A 10,396-nucleotide genomic window follows, 5' to 3' on the forward strand; every position below is an offset into this window, starting at 1 on the left:
GCGAACCCAATTATTCATGCTCCATTTGGTACGGTACCGATGGCAATTCCAAACTCCGGTGTCGGTGGTCCAGAGCCTCGCTTCGTTCGATCACGTATCGGCGCAAAACAAACCTTTGCGGCCGTTCGAATCTTTTGATGCTGGCCGGTGGAACGGATCGGTGGAAAAACAAATGTAATGCGTACGCGAGGCGCGAAGAATCACGTGCCCGATCGATGTCAATCTGCGGTGATTTGCGTTGAAAAATTGTTTCCATCCGACGTTTCACGTCGTCCTATCGAACAGGGCTCTGATTGCGCGATCCTCTTCGGCGTTGATCTTCGGCGCTGCTCAAGAAGCTTAACACGGTTGCCCGGTGGACACGGTACGGTATACGCTGGTATGTGTGTGTGTGTGTGTGTGTGTGTGTGTGTGTGTGTGTGTGTGTGTGTGTGTGTGTGTGTTTGGTGCCGACCAGCCCAGGGAAGTGCAATGTGCTGCAGTGGATCAAATGACAACTCCCAGCCCGTTCAGTCGGGCCGGCTTAGCTTGTCCTAGCCCTGAATGCAGACGGGACCGAGCGAATAATCGTAAATATCATTTTGAAACATGCCTGCAGCAGCGACTGCTTCGGGGAAAAAAGGCCTCACCCAAGGCAGTGTGTGTATGCACGCTCGAATGCAAATAAATCTGCAACTATAATATCATTACAAACATCAATAAATATGAACTTAATCCGATGAGTGAAACTAATTTTTAATGCAAATCTCGTGGTAGATCGGTTTATTGTTCCATCATGCCATCGACTGGGCCCGGGCTCAGTCGTTCAGCTGGAGAAGAGTCCCATGCTCCCATGGGGCAGGCTGGTGCTGTAAGGCTTTCTGACACTCGAAGGCATTCCGTTCGTTTGTTCGGAGCAAAATTGATTATGATGGTGCAACGGGGCAAACCACAGCTGGCATGAGCCATGCAATAACTGCAACCGATCGGCGGTGTATGATTTCGCGTGATAAATGCAATTCCAAAGCGCTCCGTTCGCGCCGACGATGACGACGCCTCCAGTGACACTTGCTCCTCCAATTGTTCCGGGCGACTGAACCTGCAAGACGCGACCAGATAATGATTTTATTTATTTTCTCCCGATGCTCGATCACAACATTGGGAAATGAATTTCGCCTGGATTTCACCTCCCACAACATCCACCTTTCATCCAGGGAGCCCTGTGTCCACGTGTGTCCATGCGTAATGAGAGTGAAAAGAGAGACTCGCTCATTCTGAACGAATCGGGTGCATTTGGAAGCCGATCGTACAGAGACACGGACGCGGTTCGATCGGGCTTCGAGAGCATAAATCGCATAATAACTAACTGAAACGGCTCGGACACGATTATTATCCTTGTGTAGCGCAGTGCCGAGTGAAAAGTTGTATAATGTGTTGTTGCCTTAATTCAACGGATTCTGGACAACAACGCATTGTTAGCATCTAAAACCCATTTTGGGCGAGTTTTCGTAGTCTCATAATTATTCCCGCAGCTACTGCTCGCCAGGAACGGAAAAGCCTTCATATAACTCACTCCACAATGATGAATGATCGCCAACCTTACCTGTCCTACGAAGAAAATCCCATAACTTATTCCGGTGTGTATTCAATACCGTGGTGGAAAAGAAACAATACGATTCCAGCGCCCAACTACCGCCAGCTCTATGCCTCGACGCGGACAGTCAAACAACATCGAAACATTCCCGTTTCATTCCCGGGGTCCGAAAGCCGCAGCCATTGAGCATTATTATCTGACCGGCCACATCTCGGTGGCCAGTGAAGCGCGAATTGAACAACCAACCCGACCCGTGGTTCCTCGCAGCTAATCCCAACGGATTCCCGGTGTTGACGAACGACCTGCAATGGCTTCCTCATTACAATATTTGCCCCTTGGAGTTACTGTTTCTCCCGCTACACTAAAAAGCACACACACACACACACTCACACATCTGAGTGGTTAAAAATACGGTTAAAAGCGCTCCCTTGGAACAAAGAAGAATGAGAGCCACGACAAGCTGCCCTCCAAAGAGTAAACTTTACTAATCGTCCGCACTCGCAGTGCAGTGCATAAAGTAACATGCCGCAACAAAATACGACCAGCGTATTTTCGCCTTCTACACAATCGAAGGGTCCCGGGAGCTCCGACCTGTACCTCCGGCCCTCTGATCCCTCGACGAAAAGCTGGCAAAGAAATGCTCGAAATCAGTAATAGTAGTTTCGGTTGGCTTCGCTTTTAATTTATTAGTTTTATTTTTATATATTCATACACTATTAAAAACATCCACATCGAGGGGCGGCATGCCGACCGACCGGTGTCGCTCGACTTTTCGCACCATTTTTCCATCCAAAACAAAGGAAAAACACCACGAGGAGAGGCGATGCAAGAGCAAGATAAATGAATATCAAAACTGAAGGAAAATACCGCACCGGAGCATCATCAACCCGCCGACGACGAAGACGACAACTGCGATATAGACCATTTAAGCCATTAGCCATTGTATGTTGCGCATCGCCGAAGAAGTGTCGAAAATGGCTCGCGGCTTGTCGCATGCCATCACACCCTCAGCGAATTGTCCCGGTTTCTGTCGGATAGGCAAAATCCCCAAGCGAACAATAGTCCATAGATTTGATGGCGAGGAAATGAACTTCACTAGACACCCTCGATGAAAGGTGCGCGATTGTGCTGATGGTGTCCGGATGAGCTTTGCTTTGCAGAAATGGCCACTACGCGCACTTGCGCACACGCGATTTCCTCATTGGCGCAGTTGCTTTTGCTCTCTTGTTTGGTCTCTTGATCTGCACCACACCCAAGGCCAAGTTCGTGCGCGCCCGACGTTGCGCCGGAAACAATAGCACCAGAAGAATCACGATCATCAACATCATGTGCGATTCATCTATCGGTGTTTCTAGCTCCTAGACAGTCGAGCAACAGCAACACCACTTCATCGGAATAATTAAGCACAGCAGATCATCCGATCTTGTACTCCCGGGAGGGAAAGAAAGGAAATGAAAATAGCCGAGGAAATCAACGATCTGCGCGCGTCCGTTGCACATGCTTCAGCGCAAGAATCTGGACTTGCGGTGGTTTAATGCTTCATTTTTTATTCCAACTCAACAAAACTGTTGGACCTGTTTAGGTTGGGTAGAGATTAACAAATTTAAATTTTAGCTCCCAGAGTCCCAGTGAGAAGGTGGTGGCGATCGGCTGGTTGGGTGGGGACGTTCTATTGCTCTGCAGCAATCCTAAGCTACTTCACCTTGCAGCTCCAGGGAAGCAGCTGGAGTGGGCAATAAAATTAAAATTAAATGTAAATGGTGTCGTTGCTTTTGAATCAAAGATTGGTTTCGGAAGATATTCGCTCCAGTGAGTTATATTTCTGCACCCTTTCGTGGGGATGTGAGGTGAGAAGCCGGAGCCAACTCGGAACACTCCACAAAAGGGTGAAAATGGACAAGGGTTTCCAGTGCCGAACGCCGACGCCAACGAGCGAAAGATAAAATTAAGTGCAACGAAAACAATGGTTTAGTAATCATGCGTCCCATTTGGCCATCCACCAATCCGAATAGCCGTGAAGAAAATAATGTAAACGGGCGCTGGATTGAACTCGGCAGCACTTTTGCCTTCGGAAAGGAGCATCGTTTCGGTGCGTTTTCTCACATTTGAATTACAAATGCGCAAACCCGCCTGATCCGGATCGCGCGAGCCTATCGGATGCGCGGATGTATAAAATCTTCATTTACAAGCACGCGTCCCAGCTGCATGGCTTATCGTAAATGAAGCTTGACCTTCTTTTGGGCTCCCGAACGGCCCGGCAGCCCTTGCACGCGGTCGCTGGCAACCGGATGCGAGAAATTACGACCCTTTACAGATAAAGAGGAAAACATACCAAAGAAAAAACTTTTACCATTTCCGGATTCGGTCGGAATTCTTATTGGACTGTGACAACCGCCCAACGTTTGAGCTCGTTTGTTTTGGCTAAATGAAACACGGCTCGCTGTGACCTGCTTCTCCAAATAGTTTTCTCACTCCGGCACTGACCTCTCGTTAGTGTTTCAAATAATTTATCTTTCAAGTCGGATTCGCTTTGCTGATGATCGATCGCCGCAATGGGTGTGCCGCCACCACAGCATAACAACTAAATCATCGCCGGCAAAACGATCATCATTAGACGATCGTTCTGTGCGTTCGAAAATAAACCATCCCGCTTGGGTCCATGGGTCCGCACATCGATTCGGATCGGCCTACAGCAGCGCCCGGGACTGCAATGCGCCACAGTGCGTTACTATAAACTGACACAAGCTTTATGGGCACTAAAATCATTTCCTTCGGTCGGCCGATCGGGCTGCCAATGCCGCCCAAGCGCAACGTCCTGCGGCATGATCAGACCGGATTGTACCATGTACAGCGAGTGTGTGTAACTATTCGGTTTCGTTTTAGTTCCCATCGCGTATTGCTCATTAAAATTGCCATTCAGCGCGATCGGAGATCGGAATCAGGATGAAAGTCAGCGAGATGTGCCGGCTATCGTTTAACATCGTTCGGCAGTTGGGTACGGAGGTTTCGATTCTTCCCTTAGATCTCTTACACCCCAAGGCAGCTCGGCTCGGAGGGATGGAGCGGCCTCTTTATTCTCGTCTTCTCCCACTCAAACATCCTGATCGTAGTGTGCGCGCGTTGTGAGATTGTTTTTATTCGTGCCCAAAAAAACATTATTTGAACAGCAGTTTATTGCCGCTCGCCGAATCCGATTTCAATTCCGGTTTATTTTGGTGTTTATTTTGTTTATTTTCTTGCGCCGACATGCATCGCGCGCCCTGCGTTAGTCGCTTTATTGCCGTTTACGCCAGGAAAATGGCTTTTAATGAGTGAAGCTGCGTCCACAGCGCAGGACAATCAAATCTGTTCAAAGAGCGGTCCTCCAGTAATGCGCTCATTGATTGAATTCGCCGAAGGATCACCTGTGCGATGCGGAAGTTGTGTTTGGCGGGACATTTCGTGGAACATGCGCGCTGGTACGTGGCCTAAACCAACAGCATCATTTGAACTTTGATAAGCTCATCTTGCCGCCGCCGAAACCATGCCCAACCGCAGATGCAACAACAGAACGAAACCAAACAACTGGAAACCCTGGAACCTGGCCAAACCACCCAACAAACTAATTCCAACTTGAAGTGCGCTGCAAGGGCCGCTGTAATGCCGCTTATCACACTGTGGACCCGTCACGAGCGTCCACAATCTTCGTCCTCGGTGGTAAACCTGTTCGGAGGCATGAATGAACGGCAGACCGACAACACAGGCCACGGGCTTTATCTATTTACAGGCTAATTAATAACACTCCATGGCGTGTTTTTATTTGTTTCGATATCTGATTCCGATCTGCGATGCAGTGGCGATCGCTGCGGAGGTTCCCGGCGCGATCGTCCATCCGTACTGGAGCACCGTCAGGAGGCTGCTGCTGTCGCCCGGGCGAACCGAGATTGTGCCGACTGTATTGATTTATGATTAATGATCGACGATTTATAAGCTCCATGGTGGGGCCCTGTATTCGCTCTGTTCGTTTAAAGGGATTTTGAATGGAGTTCTCGTGCTACCGTTCTATGGACATCGCGAAACTCTGTCACTCTTCTGGGTGTGCGACTGGTCTCCATGGTGGTCGAATGGGATAAAGGGATTTTATTGAATTAACATTCGAAAACGAAGCTTTCTTCGTTTCGCGCCGCTGCTGCGGGCATTAATCAGAGGACGGGAGCGGGCTTAAAGCCAGTGTAGGCTATCAATAAAACTCTTTGTTAGTATAGCATATTACAGGAACATTACCACAATAAACGCATTTACGAGTCTCAATACAAATTTAAACTTATCACGCGACTGCCCGCCAACTACAGTCAGTCCACCGTATTGACTCAATAAAAATGGAGCTACAGTACAGTGCGACTGCATCCAACATCTCCGCCATCGGTATTTTATGATCAGTCCTGCATCCGTCGGTTGGACCGTGATTAATCGCTACCTTTCAGACAACTATTTTAATCACCGTTTTCACACAGTTTTGATCGCACATCGGAGTTAGGATAGCGCGAGTTACATTCCGCAACTGCTGAGCCAACCGATCGCCGGCAGCACTATCGGCATGAAAAACGGTGCTCGCGCTTACCAACCTCTCAGCACAAACGCGGGCAACCCAATTTTTCTCTACATCCGCTGCAAGAATCAATCAAAAATTTGCCTATATAATTAAACCGATCTTGTCTGGTCAGAGACGAATCCTTGAGATTGAGTTTCCCGCCCAGCGTATCTTCGCGTTCGCATTCGAAAGGATCTTCGGGATGCGGATATCTTCGCTGTAAGGTTCGCACTGACCCATTCCACCACTCTTTAAAAGGGCGTCATCTGCCCTTCCAACGTTCCGAATAAAAGAATATTTTTCATCGAATATCACCCCGAACGGTCCTTGCAATCGCACAACGGATCAACCAAACTGGTCTAGACATAACATGGAAGCAGAGAAAGATTTTGAAGCAACCAATCGGACCAAACGCACCATCGCATCCTCGTCAGCCATCTTATTCCCCAACTGCAACCCGTTCGCGTCATTGTCAGTGCGTCCCAGCCGAAAAGTTATTATTTTCGTTCGACTTCTGGCCGATTTCGGAAACTGCGTCGAAACCACCGTTTTTTTATGGAGGAAATGATGCAAATAAATACAACAACAAAAGACTCACGCGTCAGAATCGGCCTCGAAGCAGGAAGTCTGAGATGTCGGACAGAAGGAAGATTGCAATTTTCTTTCACCGATCAGCGGCAGCAGCAGCAGCAGTCACAGCAATAACCCTCTTGGCAACAACCCGATGCATTTAGTTGCTGCTGCATCGACTCAAGGAAGAACAAGCGCGAATGCAACCGAACCAGCAAGATTCCGAGCGATGAATGAAAGAGGCCGAGATATTCGTCAGACGGATGTGTGCGCTGGTCGTGAAAAGCGTTTAATTGCAACCTGTCAATCCGAGGAATGAAGTCAGCAACAGAAGGATTGTAGAGGCGAAGCTATCACACTGAACCGTTCGAACCACGCATCAAATCATCTGCGGTAGAAAAGCATCGCAGAAATTGCCTTCGGTAAACGAAATGTGCCTTTCTGAATGGACATCAAACGCTGGATTCACTTCATAAAACTGCCTGCTTCCATTGGCGATGGATTACCGTACACAAACGCTCTCCTCTACAAAATCTTATCGTTTTCACTTCACTTCTTCTAGCCATCACCCCACACTATTGATCGACGCGTTCAGTGTTGCACGAGGATTTACGCGAACGTGACAAAAATTGATCCCGCAATCAGTTCCCACGGTCCACGCGATCGACAGTGAAACCAATAAATTAAGCACCGACTCTCCACGACTCTACACCCAGCCTGAAGGCGATTAGTATTCCCGACCCATCACACTCCGTTATGGTAAATTATTTATCGATTGCGATGATGATAGTGACCAAAACGGTTGAATTTTGCGACAGTTTTAAAATCACTCACCAGGCACCGTCCACGATGGAGCCGTGATCGGCCCAACCAGCTGGTGATTTAAGATTTCCGATCCGAACGGTGATGTTGCCCGACATGGGAAGACGATAAATTATGGACCCGGTTTGGGGCCTGCCGTGTTTTAGAGCGGCCAATCACAAAAACTCCCACAATCGGTGTCGATCGGCGGTGGTTGCACGCGGATACGGAATTAGCTATCGCACGCAGAAACGTGACGCTGAGACACATTTGGGTCGTAAAGGCTTTCTTCGTCTGCCGGATTGACTCATTCGGTTTGGCTAAAGTGCAGTGGCAGATGCAGCTAGTATCGTAACATTTAATCACCTATCTGGACGCGTACGTGGTGCTACTATTGATGAACGAATCAACGCTCCTGCACATTAACGATCATCATGTGTTGCGAAATAATCACACGATTGTAGCGAGAACACAGGAAACAAGGCGGACACAAAGCACAAGCTGCTTCAGCCGAGTGTACCTAAGATTGAGTGATTTCGAACAACAGAACGGATTCGGCAACGCGCAACCACTGCCACTGATCAATCGAACCGAAAGCCAGCCTTGCGCGTGGAACAGTAAAAATATTGTTGATCAGAATTGAAGCAAACGGAATGATGGGGATTATGATGGCCGAGGGCACAGATGATGTGGACGATGATGATGATGATGATTAAACAACAAATCTTGCTTCGCTGTTTGAAACGTACCGCCACCGCCGACTGACTTATGAACTCAAGTGCAACTTAAGACGAGCGAAGATCTCCTTCACATGTTCATTCCGTTCCGGCTACTGTTTAATTTTTGTTTATGCTTTCTCGTTGCGCCCAGCACAGGATCGAGTGCGGCGCGAATAATCAATCTGTGATCTGTGTTTATGTTGTTGATTCAATTCCCCCACGGGCCATCCTCCGTCTCGGAACAGCTCTTGGATCATCTCTTGAACAGGAATCGATCAACGTGCGATCGTCGGACGGTGTGATTTGCAATCGGTCGTAAAAAAATCCTCCCCGAGTGTCCGTAATTGAGGAATTAAGCCCTCGGAAGCCCTGACTGCCACATGTGAACGCACACTGTCCCTGGTGCAAAGCGCCATTTGGACCGTTTAGCCGCTTGGACATCTGAGTACTTCCTCGGGAAAGGATGGCTTGCTCCACCGGCACCGGGAAACTGTAAAGACCACATGATTGATGATAATAACGCAGCTGATGATGGCGACGATGACGATGCGTGGTGGAAACAATCGAAATCAGCCGAAAATTGGATAAACACCATGCCCGATACGATACGCACCAGATAGCCGGTAGCCGGATCCGGATTGGGGTCTCTCGAGCGGCTCCGATTCTCGGAATGATGAATTTCTGCTTTCTTCCTCCACACAACGACTGGACACCCTTCTAGACGCTTGACAAGTATGTTTGGTGAGAGCGTGTGTGTGTGTGTGTGCTTAAGCGGAAGCTTCAGTCTTGAGCCGAGAAGGTTTGGATGGTTTGAAGATCGATTGATTGCCAGTACTTGCAGAATCCAATCATTCCATTTCGGTTGCTTGCTCTCACTCACCCACTTTCACACACGCACATGCACACACTCTGCTTCTGCTTCCGCCAGCCGCTTGTCCGACGACCAGCGTCCCGAGTGCCGAGACTTCACGCTTAATATAATTTATTACATATTATTTGATTATGATCGACTGTCAAACGGGACCCGTGGCGGGCTGCCACTTGAGCGTTCGCTCAAGCCACCGATTTATGCGTCACAGCGTGCGAACCGGTCGGACGTGCGATAACCAGCCCCTGGAGAAGTCATAATTGCTGCCGTTTGAGGATTTGATGTTTTTGTTTTTGATTTTCTTGAGCTGGCGGCCTGTGGCCTGTCTGCCTGCCGCCTGCAAGTGCGGGAAAGGCGCAAAAATCGAGTGAACCGGTTGACGCAGCTGGAGTCGATCGAATTCGTCCTCCCGTTTTCTTCCAAGCAATAAACCGGCAGCAACCTTGTACGGTCCAACAATGATTGATCGCCACCGGGAAAATGTTGACCATACCGTACCGAGCGCACCCAATTTCCAGGCGGCTCCGAACGGTCCTGCGGGCGGTGCTCTTCATAACTTCTCACATTATTGATCGATTATGGAAAAACTCGCTTCTAATTTGTCCCTCCGTCACCACCACCACCACCACCTCCACGTCCTCCTCGCCGTGTCCTATCTTCGCTTCCCAATCGCAAATCCCAAAGCAATCGGTCTCGAATCGGGGTCGAACGATTGGTAACGGTCAAGCAGTTAATTACATTCCGACAACAAAAAGGCACCCTTTCTCAATAAAATGGGATGGCCGTGAGGGAGGAAAATTAAAGGATAAGAAGCTGGAATCAATCAAATCCACCTCCGAATATATATCGAATATCAACCGATGTGGCATTTTGACACATTTCCCCTTGTTGCTGTGCTCAACCTTCTCCGTTTTTTAGTCATAACCCAACCGACCTTACCGAGTGAGTGTGTGTGTGTGAGAGAGAGAGAGAAAAAGAGAAGGATTGAACGCCGTCAAAATCGAACCCACGACATGGTACCATCGCCGCTGGCAAATAACGCTGCCGTGGCACTGTGGAACGAAACGCCAATCCGATGGTTGAGTATCATTTTTTGATTAGTTTTCATTTTAACTGTCAACTCCGTCCATCCCTCCGTCACCTTGCTCCGGGTCGTTCGTCCGTCCGTCCGTCCCAGTGCATCCATCTCTCATACGTGAAGCTGTGAGACCACGACGGTCGATTCCGTGATCCGTCCGTGAGTGAGCATCATGAGTACCGTCGCTGGGGCGAGTCATATGGCTCCCCTTATTCGA

General features: G+C 48.8%; 1 protein-coding gene across 1 annotated transcript; it reads right to left on the reverse strand.

The window, feature by feature from the left end:
• Positions 1-762: 762 nt before the first annotated feature.
• On the reverse strand, positions 763-8,033 carry LOC118502497. The gene is made up of 2 exons (XM_036034729.1): positions 7,548-8,033; positions 763-1,078 (listed from the first exon to the last, which is right to left on the reverse strand). Exons 1-2 carry the CDS (start codon positions 7,631-7,633, stop codon positions 763-765), a joined length of 402 nt encoding a protein of 133 aa, XP_035890622.1. The 5' UTR covers positions 7,634-8,033.
• Positions 8,034-10,396: the final 2,363 nt, after the last annotated feature.

The sequence above is a fragment of the Anopheles stephensi genome, chromosome 2, assembly GCF_013141755.1.
Source record: "Anopheles stephensi strain Indian chromosome 2, UCI_ANSTEP_V1.0, whole genome shotgun sequence".
Classification (NCBI taxonomy): Eukaryota; Metazoa; Arthropoda; class Insecta; order Diptera; family Culicidae; genus Anopheles; species Anopheles stephensi.